Source organism: Aptenodytes patagonicus, chromosome 17 (genome assembly GCF_965638725.1).
Source record: "Aptenodytes patagonicus chromosome 17, bAptPat1.pri.cur, whole genome shotgun sequence".
Taxonomy (NCBI): domain Eukaryota; kingdom Metazoa; phylum Chordata; class Aves; order Sphenisciformes; family Spheniscidae; genus Aptenodytes; species Aptenodytes patagonicus.
Window position 1 is genome coordinate 7800204 of NC_134965.1, and position 25553 is coordinate 7825756.

At 53.9% G+C, this 25553-nt stretch overlaps 3 protein-coding genes across 5 annotated transcripts; all 3 read right to left on the bottom strand.

The window, feature by feature from the left end:
- Window positions 1-828: 828 nt before the first annotated feature.
- On the bottom strand, window positions 829-17378 carry UNC119 (unc-119 lipid binding chaperone). Of its 3 annotated transcripts, none has more exons than XM_076354555.1 (5): window positions 17252-17378; window positions 6809-6922; window positions 5783-5885; window positions 3730-3902; window positions 829-2866 (listed from the first exon to the last, which is right to left on the bottom strand). In XM_076354555.1, the coding sequence occupies exons 1-5, from the start codon at window positions 17376-17378 to the stop codon at window positions 2754-2756; spliced, it is 630 nt and encodes a 209-aa protein (XP_076210670.1). In that variant the 3' UTR covers window positions 829-2753. The 3 variants fall into 3 exon arrangements, with proteins under 3 accessions (XP_076210670.1, XP_076210671.1, XP_076210672.1); XM_076354556.1 differs by having other exon boundaries at window positions 5783-5921; window positions 17252-17327; XM_076354557.1 differs by lacking the exon at window positions 17252-17378 and adding an exon at window positions 12467-12506 and having other exon boundaries at window positions 5783-5921.
- Window positions 17379-18040: 662 nt separating this feature from the next.
- Window positions 18041-22793, bottom strand: PIGS (phosphatidylinositol glycan anchor biosynthesis class S). The gene is made up of 13 exons (XM_076354913.1): window positions 22757-22793; window positions 22350-22652; window positions 22091-22230; window positions 21910-22021; window positions 21332-21421; window positions 21079-21170; window positions 20713-20911; window positions 20228-20370; window positions 20012-20126; window positions 19590-19735; window positions 19366-19466; window positions 18784-18994; window positions 18041-18665 (listed from the first exon to the last, which is right to left on the bottom strand). The coding sequence occupies exons 1-13, from the start codon at window positions 22791-22793 to the stop codon at window positions 18390-18392; spliced, it is 1965 nt and encodes a 654-aa protein (XP_076211028.1). The 3' UTR covers window positions 18041-18389.
- Window positions 22794-22912: 119 nt separating this feature from the next.
- On the bottom strand, window positions 22913-25466 carry ALDOC (aldolase, fructose-bisphosphate C; the record flags this gene model as incomplete). The annotated part of the gene is given in 6 exon segments (XM_076354750.1): window positions 22913-23410; window positions 24088-24287; window positions 24368-24542; window positions 24631-24714; window positions 25182-25342; window positions 25412-25466. Coding segments are annotated over 6 exon segments (771 nt in total), but the record flags the coding sequence as incomplete, so codon positions are not given.
- Between the last annotated feature and the right edge of the window lie 87 nt (window positions 25467-25553).

Here is a 25553-nt window from a genome sequence, read left to right on the forward strand (position 1 = left end):
CTGTTTCAAAGTATTCCTAATAATAGAAGACAACAAATTCACTCAATAAAATATCTCCTATATGTTTCACACTAAATTTTCTGTTAGCCTGAAATTATTACCCATAGAATCGGAATGATCAGAACAGTTAGCAGAATTCAGGAGATCAGTAGCGGATAGTTCATCCTCTTATGTTTAACCTCCAACCTACCATAAAATGCAGCGTCAGAAAGTCCATTCAACAACACACTGCGCTACTGGGAACAAGGTAACTTTCTCTAGGTTCTTTTTTAAAGGACCATGTCTGCCACTCAAGTTTTCATTGATTACAGTAATATTTTTACGGAATTACTTTTGGTTTTGAAGTCCAAAGTCTTAAAAGGAGGTAGCCTAAAAAAGGAGCAGAACGTGACTATTTCAGATCGGCAGACAATAATACGCTATACAGGAGGATACTCGGTACCGTAACCCAAGACTGACAAGAGTCTGTACCAAAGCACCACTGCTCTCACCAAAATATACCGAGATATATATTTCTGTTTGAAACATACATCTGTTTGAAATGGATGACTGGCGATTCTGGGCAAGCACCGTTGCTAGAAGTCTTTCAAAAATCTTATGCGCAGAAGTGATTATTATGAACAGCAGGTGAGACCTGAAAGATACTCCCCAAAAACCTGTCTAGGGTGCTAGTTATAAACACACACGCTCTCTTCTGTCTTCAAATCGGTGTATTTTCTCCTTCAAGAGTTGGAACAAAACTCATAAACACACTTGCAAAATGTCGTTGAATATATAGATGGATTAACAGCCCTGATGCAAAAAAAAAAAGCGGGGGGGGGGGGGGGGGGGGGAAGATCTAGACTTTTTGAAACTATTTTCACCTTTAGTAATTATTGTGCTATAAAACTTAATGATCAGCAGCTCAAAGCATTGTACAAATAATGAGGAAATTCTTTGTAACTCTCAAACAGATAAGTCAGCCGTAGGCTAATTGTATGATTTAATACACTAGAGACAAAAGATAGTGATAAATACAAGTCTCATTGTGATAATAATTACTACAAGGTACTAGTTGTGTAAAATCAGTGAACTTTACGTACTTTCTTAGCTACCAATCTTCATAAAAAAATTCTACGCTGTAACCTAAACTCTCCGCATTTTCTTTAGAAAACTGAATCCTCTTTCAGAAGCAAAGAAAGCCAAGCCAAATACAAATGGTAACACATTTAATAGCGATCACAACCCCAGTGACAAAATCCTCCCTATTCTTAGGCAGACGGCTAAATTTGGAACCATTTGTAGTTCTGTTTGACTTAGGCTGTGACTGGAAAGACGTTAATCATGACTGGAAATGGTATTTTATAAAAATTATTACAATCACACCTATCTGAGGCTAACATATAATGTTCCACTTAAACTCACAGAATTAGACATGGAGACATCAAGTATTTATAGAAATATCTACAAACTGCAACTGCCTTTTATTGTTTTAAAGTATCAGTGAAGTGACCTTTAGAGTAAGGGTTTCATGACAACAGGCTACCCCACACAGCCTAGTTTACTCTTTTGATGTTGCCACTTCTTTGCACTTCTCTCTTTCTAAGAAGCACATGCTGAGAAACTTGGGCAAAATTGGTCTTAAACTTCTTACAGAGTCTGAAGAGAGAGCTTTTGCTAAATTTTTGCTGTGCCTTGAAGTCCTACGTTATTAGACTTACTGTTTCACCTGTATCAATATCCGATGCGAAATATTTTTAACAAAGGGAAAACACTGTCGTAACATTCTTCAAATTCAGATACAGATGGAAAATTGGAAATTCCACACTCTCCAACTGCCCTAGACAAATGAAAGCGTTGCTCTAACAAGCAGTGCTGAAGCCCTTATCTTAGTATTGAGCAGAGATGAAAGAAAATAGACATGGAAAAACGTATAGCATGAACAGGCTGAATGTTAGCTACGTAAAAAAATGTTAAATAAAGCTAAAATCCTTCAATTTTTCCTGATTATTCTGCAATCAGTTTGCAAAAACTGAAATTAATGGAAAACGCTTATGGAGGTTCATAGACCTTCAATGCTATTTTGCCTTCCTCTGAAATGTAAAAGGACAGTACCCGATTAAAAACAGCTCTGTCGTTGAACTACTGGTCTTCATTGCGAGTTTCAGTGTTTCCAAGATTAAACAGAATATTACATAGAAGGAACAAAACTAAAGGATGAGATACTCATTTAGAGGACTAATCTAAAGATGAAGCTTGCTTCCGTAAGACGTTACGCTCGACATTTTCAACCAGATGTACAAGTTAAATTGGCCGTGCCTTTGAAGCATTCACAAAGAGAAACAAATAAACAAAACTCTGCATTTGCATCCATCCACTCACGTGGTTTCTCAGATTACATTCTTTGAGAAAGCAATCGCGTCCTAAAAGATACTTGAGGGCAAGAACAGAAATCCACAGAATTAGGGCAAAATCCCCCAGGTCCCACAAGGCCATTTTCAAAGCAGACACTTAAAGAACTTAGGGAAGTGGTATCCAAAGATCATTTAGCGTTGTAGAACTGCTTAAAGTTCTGAAGAACGGGGTCTGCTTCAAAGCTCAAAAAAGATGAGACTGGCAAATTTAGTCATGAAACTCCTACTGTGGCAAAGGGTCCTTGGTTTGTGGATCCTTGTCCAGTTGACACTGTGGGCAACTGAACTGAAGGTGTTGGTATCCCTGACGACTTCGATAGGAAAGGGAAGGCCAGCGCAGGTTGGCCGTCCGTCCTGTGCTCAAGGTCCTCCACTGTATGAATAATCCGCCTTGTTGTGCATCACGAGCTTGTTGTCTACAAAGTAGAAACTGTCCGACTGTGTCTCATACGGATGAAGGATCATCTCTCGAACTGCAGGGGGGCAAAATGAAAAAAAAAAAAAGATTAATGGTGTTACACCAAAGCCCTACCGAGGCAACGCTCCGCGCTGGGTTTCAGTTACGTTTAATGGCGTTGCTCAGATAGCAGCACGCTCTCAAGTGAAAAACCAAAACCAAAAGAGGAACCTACCCAAACCATTCGTTGACGGTATCTTTTGAAGGACTCAAACATAATTCAAATATGTTAAGGTGCCGTACAAAGGGTAAGTAAGTGTTCTACCTACGCTCAAAACAGTATCACACTAGAGTTCGGGGCTTTGTTTTGTTTTGTTTTAAAAAAAAGTGATAAAACAGCAAACTCAGATTTGTTCTGGTGTGACAATAAATAAGCAGCAGTGCATCACTGTATTTTCCAGAGACTGTCATATTAGTGCTGACATACATGATTAGGGGTGGTAAAGAATATAAGGTCACACAGATTTAGTACGGGTGCTATTGTGTCCTGGGAGAGAGGAGAGAAAAGTTATGTTCAAGCTAAAACCAAAACCTCTCAAGCTGTCGATACAGCACATCAAACAGAACATAACATTTAAGTCACCCATTTATTGGACGTCTTTTTAATCCTAGTTTTTTGGTTGGTTTGTAACACATTTATCTTTTTTCTCCCTGACACTGAAGCTTCCCTTCTATGAATTAAAAAAAGAAAGCAACTGTCTGGTGGGTGACAAGATACATGCTACTAGAAAACAAAATCTGTATTAACACAGATACAAAACTACCCGGAACTATTCTACCCTACCCACTTTTCTACAGACAGCTCTTAAGAAAGGGCTTCCTCGAAACACCTTAGATTAACATCACGACGTGGTAACCCGGTAATTAAAGAGAGCTTACTGAGGTCCTCGGAGAGCTGTGGGAATTCATAGATGTGCTCACAGGTATTTTTACTGCTGGGGATGCAGAACCCAAACTCAAAATCAAAACTCTTCAGCAGCTGATCCCGGAAGTAGTGCCTCTCAATCATGCGGAAGTTGTTAATGGGTTTGTCCCCTACTGTGAATTCCACCCTGCAAAAGAAGGATAAGACTGAAATGAGCTTTCTCCCCTAAGTGAGATTTTCAACCATTCCTGAAAGGTAGAAGAGAGCTCTTCTCAAAAAAGCCAAAAATCTAAAGCAATGGTACTAACCAAATTATCGTTTCCTCTTTTTCTTAAAGCATGCTACAGGGACACAACATAGCATTACAAATCATAGATCATACTATATTTTGATTCTTTTTACACAAAAAAAAAGGACATGCAAGACAATTTTACAATCTTAAAACTCATTGTCAGTGAAGAAAAGATCCCTCCGACTATACTGGACAGGCACTTCACTAGATGTTCCTTATTGCATTGGATTTTCATACAAGTTATTTTAATTCTTCTGGTGGGTAGTAAAAAAAAAAGCCAGATCTACAGAAAATGGTCTTTCTTCTGTTCCTGCTTTGTAAGTGGTAAAGGGGGACAAGTTTCAGCCCTTTGTTTTGTTTTAAAAAAAGTGATAAAAGAGCAAACTCCAATTTGTTTTATATTCAAGTTTCTCTTACCAAGAAGCATGACCTCTTGGAGAAAGACAGGTATTAGTTACATGTGACAGGCTACCAGTAAGCCAGGAAGACACTGTTACTAGTTTGGCACAAATCAAAAGTTGGGTGTTCACCATTTTAACCAAGTAGTGGCCAAAGAGGTGCTAACAGATACATAACTTTAATTTTTCTTCCAAAACAAAACCTAAATCGTGCACATCTTTAAGATTAGCAGGAAGCGGTAATGTGCAACCTTGCTCTAAATATATTCTCTGACAACAAATTTTAATCCTTTTGCATCGCGACCAAATGCTGATTTTTAATCAAGCTCTCGAAAATACTTTTTTTTTTTTTTTTTTTTTTAAGCAAGGCTGCTGTACATCGGTTCTTGTGAAATAGCGCTTGCTGCTGAAGGGATCTGTCAAACCGCACTCCAGCGTGAATCCAAACTAATGATTTCTTGTATACCCGAAACAAATAGGTTTGTGCTGGAAACTGTAACCGATGCTCGATTATAGTATTATGGACTTAATGACATAATAGCAATGGGCATAAAGCTCTTGATTAGATCTACTAATTTAAACTTAAGTGAATGTAAAGAAAAACAAAGAACCTGCCATGCTACGACCCAATATCCTTCAGAAATCTCCAGTAAGGACAAAGCCCACCGGCCTGCTCTTTGGAGGGCCGGAAGAGGAAACACAAGCCAAAAATTGCATCGCTCCATGCGTGCTATTTAACTAAAATAAATAAAAAAATCTGCATTTAGTAGTAAGTTAGTAGTAATAGTGTAGTTAGTAGTAATCACTACTAACTTTTACTAAAGAAACAATACACTCTGTCACCTGTCTTACAGGAGCAATAACTTTGGCCTAAAGCTTTACAGAAAGATACTTTAGGTGTCACGATTCGGTGTGGTTTGTTGATGGATGCAAGCAGTACTGCCAGACACGTCAAAGATCTTTCTGGTACACAAAGCGTCAAACATTACTTCACCATTTCACGTGCGCCTACGGATTAACGTTTTGGGGGGGAATGCAGTGCGGAAGGCTGCAGACACACGCTCCAAAACTGGCAGAGCCTCTGACAAACAAACTGTAATGCACAGAAAGGAGCTGGAATATCTGGGTAGTCTGTCCACCTTATTTTGCCCCTTTTAGCATTAATCTTTTCAACGCCGTGCCTATTCCTGAGGTAAACAAACAAGCTAAAGGGATGGAGAAAGCAAGGCATCCAGCAAAGATGTTTGAAGATCCTCATAATAACAAAAGATCCCTATTAAATCAGCTTCCTGACAGGACCAACAAGCAAGAGCCGCTTTTGATAAGATTTCAGTGGTTTCCTGTACCAGAGAAAGTAGCGCAGGAGCAATTACTTACGTGGCTCCCACTTGCCGAAGTCTAAGAAAAGCTGGGGTAAACTGATAGCGTACAAACCGTCCAGCATTGGGGTCAATGTCCTTCCTGTCATTGTGTTCACGTTCTGGAAAAGCGCAAAGCAAAGCTCCGTCACAGTCGTCTGAGAAACAGAAACCCAGTGAAAAATACTTGCAATCATACATTATTGAGTCATATAAGCCAGGACGCTATTCTGAGAAAGCCTCATGATGTGCTTACCCTCTTCCGATCCCCTCTAAGGCATCCACTGCTGGTCACTCAGACAGAGTATTGCAAGGTGGCCCTTTGGTTTGATACACTTCTTATCTGCTGAAGTGACCTACTGCTCCTACCTCTGATGCAGGCTTGCAGTGTGACTCTGAACAAGCCATTTCACCTTAGCGTGTCTGGTTTGCAACCTCTAAGCTGCAGAAAACTTCCTCTCACCCGCAGGGAGATGGGGAAGACTTTAAAAGTGCTTGATCAGGAAAAGAACAGTTGCCCTGGGTTTTTATTACCACTGGCAACAGGTAACACGTTGATGGTCACAAGTAACACCTAAAAATTATGAAGGAAAAAAAAATGCAAATTTCCAGTTTGTCTAATTTGCACAATTGACAAAGTTTCTCCCTTCTGGAAATACCATTTTCCTGACTCCTGAGTGAAAGATGTTAGACTATCAGTTAAACTACGTACAGGCGGGACTCTAGCTGATGAACAGCCAAGAAACGAACACACGGTGACCTCCTCCTCCTCCTCCTTTGCTTCTGTTTACAACATCCATCTGTCCTTTCTCATCACAGATGGCAATCATAAGAATACAGCACCAACAAGTTCTGTTCACTGTGTTGGTACAAAGGGACACCTGAACAGTATTTCTGCTGCAGGCTGGGACTCTAGCTCTCTTGCAGTGGAGAGCATCTCCTATTTTTGGGAAATGTATTGAGTAAAAGGCGTGGGAAAAGGCAAAAGGAAGCAGATGCCAGCATTTGTTTTTTCATGAAAACACTGTTTTGTGTGTGCACTCACCTGAGGCTGCTGGTTTGGTGATTTCAAACAAGACTGTGCCAGATTCCATGTCCCGGATTTTGAACCTGGTGAAGTCTATCTTGTAAACATTTTCCTCTGGAGTGCACAAATAATCTGCAGAGGAAAGCAAATTTAAATGAAGGCTGCCCAGAATTACCAGGTATTTCTGGCTATTCTTCGGAGGCCACAACCAGCAGCGAGAGCGGCCCAAAGGCATCTCCACTACTACCCTGGTTTTAATCCAAAACTGAGGTCTATGAAGACAGTCCCAGTTCTGAATGCTCACACCGCCCTGCTTGGACAGGACAGGGAAAAGGCTTCTCCCCCCCAGCACTTGGAGGTCATCACCTTTTCCCAACACTGTGCCAGCATCCTCTGCATCCATTTCCCCTCAGGGTATTGAGAATAGTCAGCACCTCCATCAAATCCTAACCTTTTCAGTGTAAGAGGCTTTGCCTGTTTTAAAAACTGCCCTCTGGCAGAACGCAAGTGCTAAGCAGCTTTGTGAGCACTAAGCCAACTGCACTCAACTGGCACAGGAGTGTCCTCCTTTGTGCCACCTCCCCTATCTCCAGCCCCCTGCAGGCACAGGACGGCCTCTTCTCGCCACCGATGCTTGTCCCATGCAAGGATTTTTTCTCCTCAGCACTGAAAATGGTGTTGAAGCCTTTCCCTGTACTAGGAAAACAGGCTGGGAACAGAGCCCTTCCCTGCTTCCACCAGAGTCGGTGTCTTTGGGAGAAAGTCACTGTTTCTGGCTTCAGCCTTGCTGTGCCTTGAGACACCTTCCTGGCCTGGGTATCAGCCTCCTCTCTTTGGAAAGAGCAGCGGTGCTTCCTTTTCACTGCACATATAAGCACAGACTGAAAGCAGCTCCAATAACTTACTTTATCCTGACAAACCTAAGTAAGTGTTGTATGTATACAAGCCAGGTTAGCTTTTGAACAACCGTGCATCTGCATGTTGTAGGAGACTTCTTTTGGAGGTTCTAAGGTAAAAGGAATACTTTAACGTTCTAATTCTAAGCCCTTTCTCAGCTACTAATTCCCGCTGTTAGTCTGAGTTAATCGCTTATTTCTGTCTGCTTTCCTATTTCTAAAAGTCAAATACAGCCATCCACCTAAGGCTTATTCACTGAATACTGAACATATGAAAACAAGTTACAGTGTGCTCAGAGATCATACCTGTCCATTACAACCCCTACTTCAGCGCCGGTATAACGAATCCGGTACCCGCATTATGGTTGGGGGTTACGGTTCACGGGCAGTGGTTAGCACATCCCATTAGATAAGGAGTTAATAAAAGATTGCTGTGGTATAGTAAGAGAACATCCCAAATGCCGCGCATTGCAACTACCAGACAGCAAGGCTCTCATGCTGGGATCTGTAATTACCGAAATCAGGTCCCTCCGTAGCGAGAGACAAAGCTAGCTGTAGTCAGCACTGTGAAAGATTGCTCCTAGGCGCTGCTGAGCATGAACTGCGCATCTAGCACCTGTACTTGCCTAGAAGCCTTTTATTCTTTGCAAATCTCCTTAACTTGGAGAACTGTCCAAGTGCTCACTGGTACAAGGAACAGAGGTGTTAAACGTACTCTCTGGACAGTTTTACTGCTCTCCATCATCACCACCATATGGTGAATGCTCAAAGGAATGGGCTTTAAGAGAGGACTGTGTTCGAAGCATCTCTGGCATTTGGCAGGGAGGTTTCCCTTTCCTATCAACACAGCACAAATTAAAACTAACACCGGTACCCACACTATCAGGAAGAACAAGATAAAAGCTCAGCCTTTTTACTACCACAAGAAAATGCAAGCCTACTGTTAGACGAAATAGCCTCAGAACTGCCCAAAATCTTCTTCTCTGTCTTTAACAGTAGCCACGGAGATGGGACAGAAATTTAAATCAACCCCTTGCCTTAAGCCCCAACGTTTAGCAATCCTCAGGCAGATGTCCTGCAATTACACGATGATTTTAGGTTCTAACACATCAGCCAGCCCAAACTCTTAACCCGTCCCACAACTTCCCCGCTCCAAGCAGCCGCATGGAAAACACAGATTGACAGAAGCAGGCGCAGCCTCCCACAGTCCCGGCTTCGCCTCCCTCGGCCCACGGCCGCGCTCGGACCGGCTGCTCCCCACGAAGGCGAGGGGCTGTACCAGAACAGGCTGTCGGTCGCCTGGGAGCCCGGGACACCTTCCCTAGAGCATGCAGGCAAGTCTGAAGCCGCGTTTGTCTGCAAGTTAATTATTAAGTGTTTTTTCTCCTGCAGAATTCCTGCCCATCCAGCACCATGGCAACAGCTTTATCCCCCTCCTTGGCAGCAGCGTTGCTGCAGTAACAGGGTCCATGACTCATCTGGAGGAGAGGAGAGCAAAGCAGAGCCACGGAAGAGGAGTAAACCCCGGGCAGAATCCCCACCAGGCTCCTGCTCATTGATGTTTGCACCCCTGCACTATATTTTCCACTTCTTTTTGCACTGAAAATATTTTAAACCTTTTTTTTTTTTTTTTTTAATCAACATGCCAGTGTCTAACTGGCTGACATCTGGAAAGATTAGCTGCCAGAGTACTGCAATCAAGTGTTTTTTCCTCCTCTGGCAGTGCCCAGTCTTCTAGCGGGGGGGGGGGGGGGTGGGTGGGGAAGAGAGATATATTCCTCTCAGTCTGTATTAAATTTGTTTTCTGCAATTCCTGTTCAAAAATCAAAGTAGCCACGTGCTGGTTTTTTCCCCTTACGTAACAGAAGCCTGCGGCTGCACTGGAAGGTCTTATTGGGAATGGGCTGCTTGCAATTGGCAGACACTTCTGCTTAGCTGAGCACTGTCAAATTTGCTCATCTCATCCCAGACATACTTATTTTTAAATTACTGTAGGGCCCAGTTGCCCACACTTCTGTGACACACTTGAATGTATCATCTGCTTTCATTATCTTAATTCACCGTCACCACAATTTGGGGAATGGAGGCAGCATCCACGTCTATTTTAGTTAGACATAAGGCAGCTCAAACCTCCCATCAAGTGAAGTGGATCATTACAAGAAAGGTAGGCTTGGTCTCTCAGGACAGAACATCTTCTCGTTTCTTCCACTTCCCCTGAAGCAGGTTATGTTGTTTCCCCGTTAATAACCAAATAATCTTGGTATCTCCCTGAACAAGCCTTCAGTACTCACCTGATTCAGGGCTGACAGAGAGCACGCTCTGAACAAGGGATGAAGGGATGGACACAACAGCACCGTCTTAGGAAAGCCAACAGATTGGCTTTTGCCCTGAAGTACCCACATCAAGTAGTGCAAAAACAGGTCACAAAAGAGGAGCGTTTCCTACTCCTTCCTAAGGCCCAGTGAATTGCCTTATCCCAGACCTCCATACCCAAACTCTTCCTGCAAAGAATTCACCGAGTTGACCTTGTTCTCAAAGCAAAGAGCAAACTCTTGCAACTTGCCCAAGTTATTAGCAGCTACTTCTCACTCACACATCACTATTCCTGCTGGTGCCTCTGCAGCTTCTTTCCCATAATCTCTGCATCGTGCCCAAAGATCTGCAACTCCCCACTATCAGAGAAATTTTCTATCTTGAGACCTACCATGGTTTTGAAGAGTTTGGAAGCACAACTAGCAACACTGTGGTGGTCTCAGGAAGCAGCAGAGGTGATGGAGTTCCTGAGCCAGACACAATGGATTCCTTCATGAATTCTCCTATTCTCTTTGTATGAAAAAGTGATTAAAAAAAAACCCCAAACAGCAACCTGTAGCAAGGCATTCCTTAAGAGGTCTCTAGCTTTGTTATCAGACACAGTGGATGCTCATTCCCTGTTTACGGTTCTGAGATGGTACCTCCGCTGTCCAACCCGGAGCAGAGCCGGTTCTCATCCAGGAAACCTTCCTCCCCTCCCCAAACCAACCAAGATTGCAAAAGAAACCGGCAAAACAGCCTAGACAAGGACAGCAGGCACCGCCTATTCTCTTGTGAACAATGGTACACTCTGAACCCTGGTGCATATTTCCAGCCATGTATTTTAGCAAGCTGGTGTTACAAAGGAGCACAAGAGGTGAGGGATAATACAATGCTAGATAATACAAGAAGAAAGCTAATGAAGGCACTTTCTCCTCCTGCCCTCTCCCTGTTATTTCAGTTATCCAATGGATGAGATTAGGTGTTTGATCCTCATCAAAGAAAGCTAAAAGTCGATCCTATATTTTCAGATTTCCTTTGCAACCACCCCACCGGGCACGTTTTATCAAGAGGAGTTCATGGGCAGTAGGGTTAGCTCTCCTTGTTGCGCTCCTTTCAAGATCCCTTCTCCCTCTCTGCAACCAGGAGAAAGCACGTGTCCCCTCTCACAGACATTACAGATATTTCTGCGGTGCTCATCAGAGCGTCTAAGCTCAGGTCGGGCAGCTCCTCTTTTAAGGCTTTAGTAGCCCACAAAGGAAAGCAGAGTGTACCTGGGGTAAGAAAGAACTCAAAACTGGTCATGAAAATGGGTGTAGATCAGGAGGATGCTGTACAAGAAATTGATGCAACAGCAGTGACTTGTAACAGGGACGTCTATCCCCAGCACAGGCAATAACAAGAATTTGGGGAATGAGAAGGCTCCTGTAGCTATGCAGGCCTATTTCTTAACATGCGTTAGCCAACAAGGTCAGAAGCTATTTCAAAGACAACTCCCGAGACATAAGCCAGGTATAAAGCAAAGACAACTGCAGATGAATTGCTAGGAGCTGGAGATTAGGAGATTATCAGATTGAAGAGTCTCAGAAGGAAGCGAGCAAAAATAGCACAAACCCCGTGAAGATGCAGAGCAGCGACACACGACAGAGTGCAAGACCTCGAGGGGAAGGCAGGGCAAGTTTCAAGCGGTATTGATATGCCTGCTTAGACAACCGGAGTTCAATTAAAGAAAAAACTAAACCGTTTCCCCTGCCCTCTGTCTCAGCAGTTCAAGTCCTGTAAAGCGAGGGGCAGAGAAACAAGCTAAGCCAGCCGCGAGCCACTCCGGTTTTAAAGCCATGGGTTTTGGATAAGCAAAGAGAGTGAGGGTAAACGGGGAGGGAGGCACCCGCAGCCCTCCCGCCTAGCTCAGTAATTAGGCTGCTGTGAATGCCCCAGAGGAAAAAGAATCTCGCACCAGGAGGATCCCACGGGAGTTTTTCTGCAGCAGCACGTTTATTGACCGACATTGTGAATGAAGCAGAAGGGTGCATCCCAGCAGGCTCTGAGCTGGGGCGTTTACAAAGGTCCCCGTGGCCCGTAAGGCGTACCCGCCCGGCAGCGTGCCTTGCCACGCTATGCACCGAGTCCTATTGCACGGCTCACCAGGCTCTGCTTTTTGTCACAGCCTGCTCATCTTTTTTCCTTTTTTTTTTTTTTCCCCCCTAGCTAGAGCTATCCAGACTTCACCCTCTCACAATTAATTTGACCACAGCCCTCCAGGCCTTGTTAAGGAAGGGTGGAGCTGCTCTTCCCCCATCCCCAAGGCATCCAAACGCTCTTTCCTGCCCCCTTGTTCATGCTGCCTGCACTCAAAGTCTGAAACCACGTCCACAACATTAACAAAATCAGCTCGCTTTGCTCTTACACAGGGCTAAGCCAAAGCAGTCAGGCCCTGCCCCAACCCCCGGGCTGACTCCCCCAGCGTATGCCCCAGCTTTCCTCTTACCTTTGCCGTTTCCACCAGGCACGGCCCAAACCCACAACACTGGCAGAAGGAGGAACCCACTCAGCTGCCAACCCGGCACCCTGTGCTACACACACGCCATGTGTGCTGCCCCTGGAAATCTTAACACTCCATATTGTACTGCAAGACTACTAAAAAAAAAACCCTTCATCTACACAACGCTTCGAGTTGCGCATTATCACAAAGCCTTGAAAAGGTTCATAATGTGCGTGGTGTTGCTGAGGAAAGAAGTCACGGCGAGGGCAGCTTGACACAGCTCTGGGATATCGCTCTGCGACAAGAAATCAGCATATCAAAACGCTTTTACACATCACGGCCCCGGACAACCCAGAACAGCGATGCATTAACCTCCTCACAAACACCCCCTGCTAATCAAAGCTCCTAATACAATAAATTTTCCCAATTAATTGGGGAAGGGAAGGAAAGTCATGGTCCAGGAGTGGCTTTGAAGATTGATTTGCACACATCCCCCTTAACGCTACAGGGAGACTGGTATGAAAGTCACCCACGAAGGGTCTGCCGCAACCGACCCGTCGAGGCAGCCCTCTGCCAAGCTGGCCTTTAGCTAAAGCTGCTAAGAGACGTCTCGGAGAAGTCTCAGAGAAATCCTAAATGACAGCTTAGGGAAGAGATTAGTTTCAGAAATGATTAAGCGTGTGTTCCTTACTTTTAGGTTTTGTTTTGTAATTGTTTCCAAGTATGTAATCAATTATTTAACCCTTCGGTTTGCTAAAATAAAATAAGCTTTGGAATAAAGCCTAAAATATAAGCTTTAATCTGGTATTACAGACAAACCGTACAGGTGCCTGAAGCTGTGATAAGCAGGGCAGTCTCAGAGGCTGAACCTTGCCTTTCGTTACAGATCTGTTTGAAGTCTGGTACTACTGCACGCTGGCGAAAGGGGATGGCATTACGGGGGCTGTAATATCATCTTTCTGCTGACCACTGATGGAGGAAGAAATTAAAGCTCTGCTTGAATTAACCTTGCCCTGCAGCTAACGTGGGAGTAGCACAGCGTGACCCAGCAAAGCTGCGAGATGCAGCATGGCCAAAGACACGAGGGACAGTGCCCGGGGACAACAGGCCCCAGCTCCTCAGCTGGCTCCGGGAGGCAGGACATGGCGTTCGCAGACACCGGCAACCCAATAACTGCAGGCAGACTCCTCCGATCCTCTGGCTGCTTCGGTAATTAATTGCAATTTGAACTGAGCTCTGCCCTGCTCCTTCGCTAATACTAAATTAATGACGCCATAAGGTTTTTCCTCTTTTTCTAACTGCGGTTGTGTGAGCAAGTAACAAATCTTGCTAATTGCAAAGAAAATGGTTCATTCGCCTCACGCCTAATCGAGCCAGAGCCAGCCCAGCCAAAAGGCCCAGATATTCCAGGGCAGCACCCCAGATCCGTCAGGCTGGACCCTAGCGTGCCCGGCAACGTTACGACCCTGAAGCCGCTGGAGAATTTAACATTGAAAGGACACAGCATATGCAGGACGGTTTGCCCAACTCCCCCTTTAAGCTTATTAGAAGCACATTAAGAGCAGACCTCAGCTGGCTCTTCTGGCTGGTTACAGACGGGGTTTCTCTGGGTTAGCAGTTAAGCGTGCTTTTGCCCCAGAGCCACATCCTGCATCTCCACACACCCCCCCCCAGCCTGAGACACTTAACATTTGGTCATTTATCAGCTGTACCTATGGGAAGAGGAAAGCCCAGCTGTGCTTCCTGATGCAAAAGCAAGGGCTTTCCCTAGACCCAAATGCCAGAGCAGGGCTAACAGCCTGCCCGCAGCCTGCCCGCGTGCTGCCTGTTCGACAGGTAGCAACCACAAGCAGCGGTCTGGCTCCACAGAGACCCAGCCCTGCCAGGGCTGAAGGGCGAGCAGATTTGCCCAGTGTCTCAGGAAGCATCGGGGAGCTCCGCAGCAGGCAGAGCAAGCATAAGGTGGCAAACCCTGGCTCCAAAAAAGCGTCTGCAAGGTCAGCACACCCCAGACACACACCCCACACACCTGCAGGGCTGCAAGGGCCCTCCTGGGCGTGAGCAGTGCCCTGCTGCCACAGGCAGCCGTGCTATGGAGTCCCTTTTGTAACTGGATCCACGCTGTACTCCATACAGTAGCTAGGATTCTGCCTCTCCCCACCCAAGCTGGAAGGCCGTTCAGAAACACGCAGGCTACTCGTGGGGTAAGCATTTCTAAACCGCACGTTCCTGCAGTACCAAGCCCTCCTCCAACATGGTTTATCCTGGGCTTTGTTTGCTGAAGCAACGTTAAAACGTGGCCAGACCGCCCCAGGTCCCCGGGCAGCACACAGCTTATCCGCAGCCCGTCGACAGTGCGAGCTACTGTGTTACTGGCCCATGAGTATGGATAAAGACGAATTACACTCCGTCTGGAACCATAGGGGATGTCCAGGGCACCAGGACGTTTCTGCTGCAACCCCACCACCAACTCCCACTTCAACTTCAAACTGTCTGGAGCACCACAACTTTGGGCATCAAAACCAGAATTACTGAAATATGGTGTCACGTCTGCCCCGACTCAGCATCTCCAAGGGAGAGGTTGGGGCTGGGGTAGCCATGAACTCCTCCTCTCCCACAGTCTGGCCCTTCCTCCTCCCTGCAGCACCCTCCACTCGGAGCAGAAGACTGGAAGGGTTTCACGTTGGTATTTTTGGCAATCTGTTTTTAAGAGCTTTCTGTGGCGCGTGGAAATGAGAAAAGGCCACAGAACGCCCCAAATAATCATTACATGTTAAGGATCAGAAAAATATTCTTGTATCTTTGCTCTCTGTGTTAAACCCACCAGGTGGAAAACTGAGCTTGAGAAGGGTTGCTGCAAAATATTCCTAGGTAATAGATACAATATGCTCAACGTGGATGTATTGTATACCTGTATCCCCAAACGCACACCGAGGATTTCAGGCACAGAGAGCACTTGCTGGCTCAGGACAGACAAGCACTTCCCACGGGAAGGCATTACCCATGGCTCATCGCAGTGCCCGGTTCGTGTTTGGCATGACCCACCCGCACCCCCTGCGCTACCCTCATACCAGCAAGTCTCATAGCAGGAGGGGAGCAAAACGTTTTCATGCGTTTCACATCTTCCCTGTGCTCCAGAGCATTCTGCCCCATGGTTGGAAGGGGCAGGCGACAACCAGCTCCGCTCCCAGCCTGGCTCCGAAGCCAGGGTGACCAGCTCAGCCTTCCCTATGACCTGGCAACGCAGGTGCTTAACCAAGAGCCGTGCACCATCCACACTGGCCAGAGCGATGCCACGTGAGGTCTGCACACCCCGGGAACGAGGGTGCGGGGTGGCCATGTGCCTGCAGCCCCTCCAGACAGCAGCGCCGAAGGCAGGGACACGCAGTCTACCATAAATCAAGCATGCAAAGTGCTTAATGTGGCCCTCGCTTGGATTCACCATCTAACTGCTGCTCCTCTGAGTATGCTGGCAGTATGCTTCAGCGCCTGCTGCACAGCTCTCCCTGCTACAGGCAGGGGATTTCTGGGCCTGGGCAGTGAATCACACTGCTGCAGCCCATCAGAGCATCTCAGCTCGGAGAAGGGGACCCAAGGACATCCCACCCCCCCCCAGCATCAGCAGCCCCACTTTCAGAAGAGCTTCCATAACCCCTTCCCGAGGGCTAACACCAAGTCCCCGCAGGGCTTTCCTCCTGCCCCCCCTTCCGCCCATCCCTCCATGCTGCTCACCACACACAGGCCCACGGGGCTGCCTGCACGCACCAACACTCACAGCTGCATCCTTCCTCTCCAGGGCTCGTCACACCGCACAGCCCTGGCCTGCGACACGAAACCTGCTCTAACGCCACATCGCAGAGCGCTCCAAGGCAAAGAGGAGCACGGCCGGACACCCAGGGCAGCCCCCTCCTCGCTGCCAGCACTCTTCTCCCCTGCCCATCCTGCTGCCCGCAGAGAGATGACCCGAAGGTCCCAGGACATGCAAAAAGGCCTTTTTGGGGGGCAGCGGGGCAGGCTACCCCTGGGCGTTGCTGAGACCGGATCGGCCTGAGGGACGTGCCTTCTCCCAGCCTGGTGTCCTGCAATCCCGACAGGTCCAACGCAGCCGCCGCCGAGTGGGCAGCTGCCTGGTCCCAACTGAGCTGTTCTGCCAAACACAACAAACCCTCCAGCCGGCACGCTCCCGCGCCTGCCGTCCCCTGAGGACGCTCTCAAGACCAGTGGTGCTATACTGCGGAAGGGGAAACCGGGGGGCTGCAGGAGGGGTCTATAGTGAAGCCCCCCCCCCCATGCTGCAGCCACGGATCCAGCCTGCCCCCCCCCAGCCCCACCGCTGTGGGCACAGGCTAGGGGCTCAGCTTGGCCCAGCCCCGCGCGAAGGGGCACGGACACAGGAGAAGGGACGATGGGGAGAGGACCGGGGAGCATCTCACCACTGACCTTCGACCCGGGGTGGGGGTGGGGCTGCTCCACAGCCCGTGCATCCCCGGGCGGGTGGTGGGGCTGCATCCCCAGCCCTGAGCCTCAGGTCCGGGCATCCCCTGGGGGAGGACCGGTCCCTGGTCCTCAGGCGGTACCCAGAGCCCAGGGGCACCGCATCCCCGGGGCCGACCCTGCCCCCTGCGGTACCGCATCCCCGCTCCTCGTCCCCTGGGGAGGGGGAACCTGCTCCCCCTACGCCCCTTCGCCAGCCCAGCCAGCCCCAAGGGGGCCGCGGTCCCCATCCCCTGCGCCCCCGGGGTCGGCCCTCGACCTCCCCCGTCCCGCAACCCCCCCCTCCCCGGCACGCACCGCTGGTGACCCGCTGCAGCCCCAGCACGTCGTCGGGCCCGATGAGCGCCTTGCGGCCCAGCTCCTCCTCGGTGCGCGCCGCCGCCGCCGCCCCGGCCCCGCCGCCGCCGCTCTTCTTCACCTTCATGGCCCCGCCGCCGCCGCCGGTGTGAGCGGCCCCGGCCCCGCTGCGCGCCGCCGCCGGCCCCGCCGCACCGGGAGGGGCATCACCGCCCCGCCCGCCCCGCGGCCCGCCCCCCGCCCGGCTCAGCACCGCCCGGCACGGGGGAAGTACGGCTCCCCCCCCACCCCCCACCCCCCCCGCCTGCTGCGAGAGCCCCCCGCCAAACCCCCGTCACGGGGGTCTGAGCCCTGGAGTGTCCCCGGGAGCCTCTGGGCAAACAGCCCCCCCAGAACCGCGGGTGTTGCGGGGACAGACCCCACCCCTGCAAGCACGGGGCGGGGGGGGGGAACGGACGGACACACACCACCCATAATGGGGTGTGGGGCACCCCATAACCGCCCTAGGCTCACGCACGGAACGGAGGAGCTGGACCCCATTACGGTGTAACTGCCCCCAGGAGGCTCGAGCCGCATACCCATCAACAAGAGAGACCCCATTAAGTACGAACCGCCCCCCCCAACAGCTGAACCCCGTAACTGTCCCCCACAACAAGCATTTTGGGCTAAACACCCGTAAGGCAGGAGCCAGACCCCATAAGCAATAAGGGGGCCCAGGGGCAGGCGAGCCGGGCGGGGGGAAGGTAGGGCAATGGGCACCCAGAGAGGGCTAGTGGCAGAGCAGGGGAAGAGGTTGACACAGACCCCCGCACAACCGGGGTTTTTCTTTATTTGTACAGCAGCTTGTTCCGAATACAGCGCAGGGACAGGGGGTGAACACAGGGAGTCCCCCCCCCTCCTCTCGGATCTCAGCATTGCTGGGTGGAGGGCTCAGGACCCAGACTGAGAGCACCTCCCACCCCTCAAAGCAGCCCCTCTTCCCGCTCCTGGTCTTTTGGCCGTGGCAGACCCAAGCTGAGCTGCCAGGCCTGGCCCTGACACAGTTCCGGGGCGCCTTCTTGGGCCGTGGGTCCGTGACAACACGTTGCACGAGGTGGGGACGGCCCCAGCCCCAAGGCAGGGCACCATCGCGATGGGCTCAGTCCATCTTGGTGGGCTCTTTCTTACGCTGCCTGGCCTCCCGGACGATCTTAGCCAGGGAGAGGAGAATAGGAACGGCCATGGGCAGGAAGAGCGGGATGTAGATGGCAAATTTCTGGTCATCAGGGAAGTAGAGGAGATGGAGCAGAGACGGGTCAAAGAAGGCCCGCTCCGAGGAGGTGACTGCCTCCTTGCTGGCCTGGAAAGCCGAGTGCAGGTGGCCCACGGCAAGCTTGGCCATGGCACTCTGCGCCGAGGTCACCGCTCGGTACACCTGTGTGGGAACACCACCAACAGTCAGTCCCTGGCCAGGGAGGACCGCAGGAACAAGCCTGGGGCCTCGCTCGCTGCCAGGCCTGGGCACTCCCCACCTCAGGGTGCCCCAGCTCTACCTCAGAGGCAACATCGTCTTTGATGACAATGTTCCCAATCTTGTCCAGGAGCTGGGCCAGCGAGGTCAAGGTGGTGGACACGGTGGCGATGTTCTCCACGGTGTGGGCCCAGAGCAGGCGGTCCAGCTCCCAGTCGGCCAGCCCCTCGTTCCCTGGGCTCTCCAGCAGGAACTCAGGGGGCAGCTCCTCCCGAGATAATCCAAACAGTAACCTGGGAGTAGAGGGGAAGATCCCAGCCCACATCACAAGCCTGCGGTCCCACATGCAGTCCCGGCTCTTCCCCTTCCCTGGTGCATTCAGTCCTGGCAGGGCTCAACCCACACCTGATGGCCTCCTGCACAAGGGGCAGGACAAGACAAGCCTCCCACCTCAGGATACGGGAGCTGTGCCAGCACCCCTGGCCAGAGAGCAGTGCTGGCTGGTGGTCAGCACCTCGAAGGCCACAAAAAGCCACCCTCAGCCTCCCCGAGCCCACGGAGGAGCGAACAAGCTGCATGGGTACGGCCTCCTCTGACCCCATCGATTCCCAGTGTGTCCCAGGAGAGCACGCAGAGGCCCAGGGAGGGAAGAGCGCATCCTCACCGGAGCTGGGCCAGGAAAACCTCCATCACTCGCACCATGTCCACGTCCACGTGCAGCGGGAGGGAGGCTTGGGGGGAAGCAGGGGTTTCAACGTTGTAAACCTGCAGGAGAGCGTGTCAGCGAGGCACAGCCAGAGCCCTGGGGCTGGCAGGGCTGCCAGCACTCGCTGGGGATGGGGAGTCGTCGCCTTGCCCGAGCGCTGCCAGCACCCCACGGCCCCGTACCATGATGCCGCCCCAGCGGGGGCTGTGGAAGGCGTTGGTGCTCACTGGGGCTCCGTCCTTGTCCTGGATGTACAGAGGGGAGTGGGAACGCTCTGGCACGTACAGCAGGAAGTTCAGGACGGGGTAGAGCGAGGCAGCGCTGGAGCCTGCAGCGGGACAGAATCAAAGAACTCCCCTGGCCAGCAGGGACAGCGAGAGCAGACCGCCCGTGCGCAGCGCTGGGGCAGAGCCCAGCCCTGCTCCTCCTTCCACAGCAAGCCCTCAGCAGAACTGCCATCGCAGCAGGTCTCGTCACCCTCGCTCCCATCCGGGGCTGGCAGGGCATGGTGCTGTGGGGAGGGAAGGGGCAGAGGCCATAGGCACAGCTGTCCCCCCTCCCTCAGCAGAGCCCGTGACAGCCGAGTCAGGAGCGCAGTGCTCACCCAGCCTGGCCTCCACAGGGTTGATGACATGCGGGAGGCTGTGGGCGCTCAGGAGGAAGCTGGAGGACTCCTTGTCAAAGCGCGGCGTCACTCCTAGGACGGCGTAGTACAGGATCTGCAGGCACACCACAAAGACGTTGCTGGCAGAGAAGCACGTCCCGGGACGCCTGGGAAGGCCAGGGCTGGGCTCTCCCCATCACCTCTCCCAGCCCTCACCTGCGAGTCAACAGAGAAGTTGGCCACCAAGCTCAGTTTGTCCAGGACGGGCTGCACGTAGCGGTTCACGGCATCCTCGATGTCCCAGTCCACAGCGTGGGACTTGGGGTCAGGGTTCAGCAGGCTGAAGGTGATCTCGTACCCTGCCGAGGACCCACAGCCTGTGAGGCACCGGCACAGCCACCGCCTGTTGATGCCAAGGCATCATGGGCACGCGGCCATGACAGAGCTCCCAAGAGCAGCAGGACCCGATCCCCTCCTCCTCGGCCCTCCCCGATGCAGGGTCGTGCACCAGTGCCCCAACACAGAGCAGTCACAGCAGGGATCCTGGCCCAGAGCAACTGCCAAGGGGAAAGGGAAGACCCCAGGGTCTGTTACCCCAGAAGACATCCAGGGGTGCTACAGGTACAGCAGGAGCAGTGTCTCCCCCACAGCCAGCGGGCCTTCCCCAGGTCAGGGAATGGGGCTGGGGCACATGTCCGTACCCAGGCTGGATTTCAAGTGCCGCCGGGCGTCAGGGCCGAGCTGGCCGTCGGGCAGGCGGTCCGAGAGGGCGGCGGCGATGGAGCTGGCCGTGAAGGACATCACCTGCGTGAGCTGCTGGAGGCGGGTGCGGAGGGTGGCCAGGCCCCCCCCAGCCCTTACCAGGGCGCTGCGGTGCTTCCCCACATAGACGTTGATGCCCTGGGGAAGGGGCAGGGGTGAGGGCCGGGAGCGGGGCTGGCTCCTGCCAACACGCTGGAGAACAGCACGGTGCCACCTGCGACAGCCTGGGGACGGATGCCTCCCGCCGGGGCACCTTCAAGGGGTGAAGTACACAGAGGCCGGCACTGCAGGGTGCTGCTCCCTACCTGAGGCAGGTGAGAGGAGGTTTCGGGGACCACGTACACGGTCAGAGCACCCAGCGAGGCATCCTGCAGCAGGTGAAGAGCAGCGTCAGCCTCTGGGGAAGATGGAGGCATTAGCAGGGTTGGGAATTTAACTCCAATCCCCGTCCCACCCTGAGACGCACCAAAGCCGAGCGCTCTGCTCAACCAGCCTCAGAAAGAGGAGCCTGCTCCCCCACGGAGCTGCACCAGCTACCGCGATCCCTTGTCCCGCTACCTCGTGCAGTAGCCACATCCAGCGCTGCCTCCTCCTGAGCCGTGGTGCTGCGATAGACTGTCTCGTAGCGGGACGTGATACTGGTTCTCACTGCCGGGGCAGAAAGCCTGAGTGAAGCCGCTAGTCCTGGCCCCCAGTCCCTTCGTAGGAGCCAGGTGCTAAGAGGGACAAGGGACAGCCCCAGGAGGACACATGCCACAAGGTCCTTTGGGCACCAGATCTAACCTCAACCGAGTGACCCACCCTGACGCGTGGCCTCAGCTGGTCCGGGGCGGCAAGCAGGACAGCCCCACGCCAGCCAGGGCGCGTCCCACCCTCCGAGGGCTGCCACCGCCCCCATCCCCAGGGAGGGGAGCTGGTCTCTTCCCTGCTGCACCCTGGGGACCTTGCTGTCCCCTCTGCTCCCCTGTACTGCCAGCTCAGGACGGCACGATGCTGGCGGACGTGGTTTTGGGGTGTGGGGAGCTCGGGGCTGACAGCCGGGGAGAGAACCCGCGGGCACGCAGGGACCCCCCGGGGAAGGACGAGAGCACTCGGGAGGGACGGACAGGGCGGGGACAGCCGGAGGGGACTCTCACGGTTCACGGAAATCTCCATCTCCTGCACGTCCCTGAACGGCAGCGGCCTCGGCAGGTCCCCGGGCACCGACCCCGGGGCGAAGACCACGGCGACGGGCACCGCCAGCTGGAACTGAGCAGAGGCGTCAGCCCGGGCAGCCGAGCCCCAGGACCCGCCGCCCCCGGCCCCCCCGGCGCTCACCGGCAGCTGGCCCAGCCCGTCGATGTCCGCGTAGGGCAGGGCGGCGCGGTAGGTCTCGGTCGTCCTCCACCACAGCGGCAGCCCCAGCACCACGGCGATGGCCGCGAAGGACAGGGCGGCACGCCGGCCCCGCGCCCGCTCTGCGGGGACAGCGCTCAGCACCGGCCTGGCTCCCCGGGGACGGGGCGGGGACCGGGCACCCGGGGACGGGAGCTGGGGGGCAGCGAGCGAGCCCCGGGCACCCGGGTGCCGCCGGTACCTGCTTCATCCGCCGCTATCGTCGCCGCCGCCGCCATCTTCGCTTCCCGGACCAGCCGAAGGGGCGGGGCCTCCGCCCAGCCCAGCCATTCAGAGCGCCCAGTCCTCACGGCAGCCAATAGGCGTGGAGCTCGGAGGGCGGTGGCGCAGACGGGCGGGCAATAAGACCAATCAGAGCGCGGTGCCCGCCCTGAGGAGGCGGGCTTTGACCTCACGGCCTCTACGAGTGCCGCGGAGGGACAGGCGGTGACTCCGCGCGGGCGGGAGGGGGGTGCAGCGGGCGCCTGTGCAGCGCCGAGCACCGCTGCCGGGAAACGGGGGGGGAACAGGGGCTGCCCAGGGGCTCCTCACCCACCCAACGGCCCGTAGGGAGAGCCCAGCCACCCCTCCTGGTTCCCAGAGCCCCACGACGGGTGTGGGTGGGCTGAGACCAGGCGCAGCTCATTGCATGGGTGAGCACAACACGCTGCGGGTGGTGCCCAGAGCCGGCGGAGGGACGGGGCAGCCCGGGATGGGGCAGCGCACAGTCCCCAGGTACCCCGCGGCGAGGGAGGAGGCGGCACAGCACTTTCTCTACCGTTTATTTGTTGTTAGGCTATTTGGTACACGGGGTGCACACGGCGAACACAACACAGGCGCCCCAAGGGCGGCAGCAACCGGGACTGCGAAGCTATGGCAGGGCAGGGGCACCCCCAGGCCTCCCCTCCTGCCCCCCACGCGGCCGGGCTTCCCCCTCCACAGCCTGGCCGGAGCCCCCCGCCAAAGGGGCACCCGGGTGGCTCCCTTCGGGGGCCGGGTAACCTGGGCCCCCCACTTCATCTGCAGCGGCGTGGGGCCGGCCCGCGGGGCGCGCTCCCCTTCCCCTCCCCGCGTGGTGGCTCCCCTGGGTGGCTGGGGTGGAAGCAGGGTGTGAGCAGTGGCGGGGAGGGGGCCGGGGCAGGGGCCGGTGGGGCGGCCGGCCGGGGCTCAGTAGGCATGGTTGGCCACGTAGAGGGACTGCCCGGCGGCCCCCGAGTCGTCCCCGCTGCCCTCGTACTTGCCCAGCGCCGCCAGCCCGTTCACCTGTGGGGAAAGGAAACGTCAGTGGCCCCCGTTGGGGTTTGGCCCTCGGGGTCCGCCACTCCCTGGGGACACAACCTTCAGGGTCCCCCCACCCCACAGGGACATGGTCCTTGGTATCCCCGTACCCTTGCAACACAGCCCTTGGCATCCCCCTCCCATGGGGACAGAGCCCTCAGCGTCCCCCATCCCCCACAACCCTTGTTGTCCCCCGTCACCCCACGGGACATGGCTTTTGGCATCTCTCCTCCCACAGGAACAGAGCCCTCCATGTCCCATGTCACCCTAGGGGGCATGGCCCATCCCGCAGGGACCTGACCCTTGGCATCCCCCATTGCCCTCTGGAGACGCGGTCCTCACTGTCCCCCATCCCACAGGGAGACAGTCCTGTGTGTCCCCCCATGGGGACCACGGCCTTTGGCATCCCGTCCTGTGGGGCACAGCCCTTGGTGTCTCCTGTCACCCCACGGGACATCGCCCTCAGCATCCCCTGTCCCAAGGGGCACAGTCATTGGCGTACCCCCTCCCACGGGGACACAGTCCTTGGTGTCCCCATCACCCCACGGGGACACAGTCCTTGGTGTCCCCATCACCCCATTGGGACACAGCCCTTGGTGTCCCCACCACCCTACGGGACGCAGCCCTCAGCGCCCCTCTCCTGTGGGGGCCATCCCCGTCACCTCTGCACGCTTGACGAACTCCTCGGTGGCGGCGGTGGCGTTGTCCCGCTGCCCGCGCCAGGCGCCGAGCGCCGATGCCTGCAGCGCCCGCCCGTAGGAGAAGGTGAGGGCCCATGGCCGCACCAGCGGGCACGTGTTGATGGCGTTGAGGTTGATGGAAGCCTCCTCCTCACTCTGACCCCCGGACAGGAAGGTGACACCTGCAGAGAGCGGGGTTATGGCACCAGGGGGGCAACAGGGCATCCCCCTCCTGGTTCCCGCCACGTCCTGGTGCCGGTACCTGGCACGGCTGGGGGCACGGTGCGGCGCAGGGCAGTGACAGTGGCCATGGCGATCTCCTCGGGGCTGTACTTGGTGGGGCAGGAGTGCCCGGGAGTCACCATGTTGGGTTTCAGCAGGGTCCCCTCCAGGTAGACGTGGTGGTCGCTCAGTGCCTTGTAGACAGCTGCCAGCACCTGGGAAGAACGGGCAGCGTGGAGTCCCCCGGCACGGCACAGCACAGCGCGGCACAGTGCCCGCCCTGCTGCCCGCTCCACTGCTCACCTTCTCCGTCACGTACTGGCACCGCTTGAGGTCGTGGTCACCATCAGGCAGGATCTCCGGCTCCACGATGGGCACGATGCCATTCTGCAAACACCAGGCAGATGCCATTACGGGGACATCCCTGGGCATCGCCCCGGCCCCATGGCAATGCGGGCCAACACCTAGACCTGGGGGGTGATGCTCAGCCCCGAGGTTCAATGTCCACCCTTGCCGGTGATGCCCGTCCCAGTGGGGTGATGCCTGGCCCCATGAGGTGATGCCCAGCCTCATGGGGTGATGCCCAGCCCCATGCAGCAATGCCTGGCCCCATGGGTGATGCCCACCCCATGGGGCAATGCCTGGTCCTGGGGTCAATACCCATCCACGTGAGGTGTTACCCAGCCCATGGGTTGATGTCCAGCCCCAGGGGGTGATACCTAGGCACGGGGGCAATGTTGAGCCCCATGGATCTGTGCCCATCCCTGCGGGGCAATACCTGGCCTCTTAAGTCAACAACCATCCTATGGGTCAATGCCCATCCCGTGGGGCAATGCCCAGCCACAGACACGTACCTGCTGGCAGATGCTGGCATAGCGGGCCAGGACGTTGGCGTTCTCCATGATGGCGAGCGCGGAAGGGGTGTTGTCACTGATTTTCAGCACGCAGCGCCACTTGGCGAAGTCGGCCCCATCCTTCTTGTACTGGGCACAGCGCTCCGACAACCCATCCAGACCTGCCGGGCAGCGTGTCAGCCTGCAGCCCCAAACCCCGTGGCCCCCGCCCCCCTACCCGCTCCACCTACCCTGCGTGGTGGTCTCGCCATCTGTCCCGGCCAGTGGCACGACACCCTTGTCCACCTGCAGAGAGAAGGGGAATGCAGCACTGAGCCCCCCCCAGCACCCGTCCAAGCACCCTCAGCACCCACCACAACCCACCGGACACCC

Excerpts from the sequence above, each read along its gene's own strand:
- UNC119 (XM_076354555.1), bottom strand. The coding sequence starts at position 17,378 with ATGAAGGTGAAGAAGAGCGGCGGCGGCGGGGCCGGGGCGGCGGCGGCG. Across the intron at positions 3,903-5,782 it reads CTTCGGCAAGTGGGAGCCAC|GGTGGAATTCACAGTAGGGG; the intron begins GTAAGTAATTGC and ends CTTCTTTTGCAG. Across the intron at positions 2,867-3,729 it reads ACAGCTCTCCGAGGACCTCA|TTCGAGAGATGATCCTTCAT; the intron begins GTAAGCTCTCTT and ends GCCCCCCTGCAG.
- PIGS (XM_076354913.1), bottom strand. The coding sequence starts at position 22,793 with ATGAGCTGCGCCTGGTCTCAGCCCACCCACACCCGTC. Across the intron at positions 21,171-21,331 it reads GGATGTGGCTACTGCACGAG|AGGCTGACGCTGCTCTTCAC; the intron begins GTAGCGGGACAA and ends CATCTTCCCCAG. Across the intron at positions 19,736-20,011 it reads CCCTGTGGAGGCCAGGCTGG|GCTCCAGCGCTGCCTCGCTC; the intron begins GTGAGCACTGCG and ends GTCCCGCTGCAG.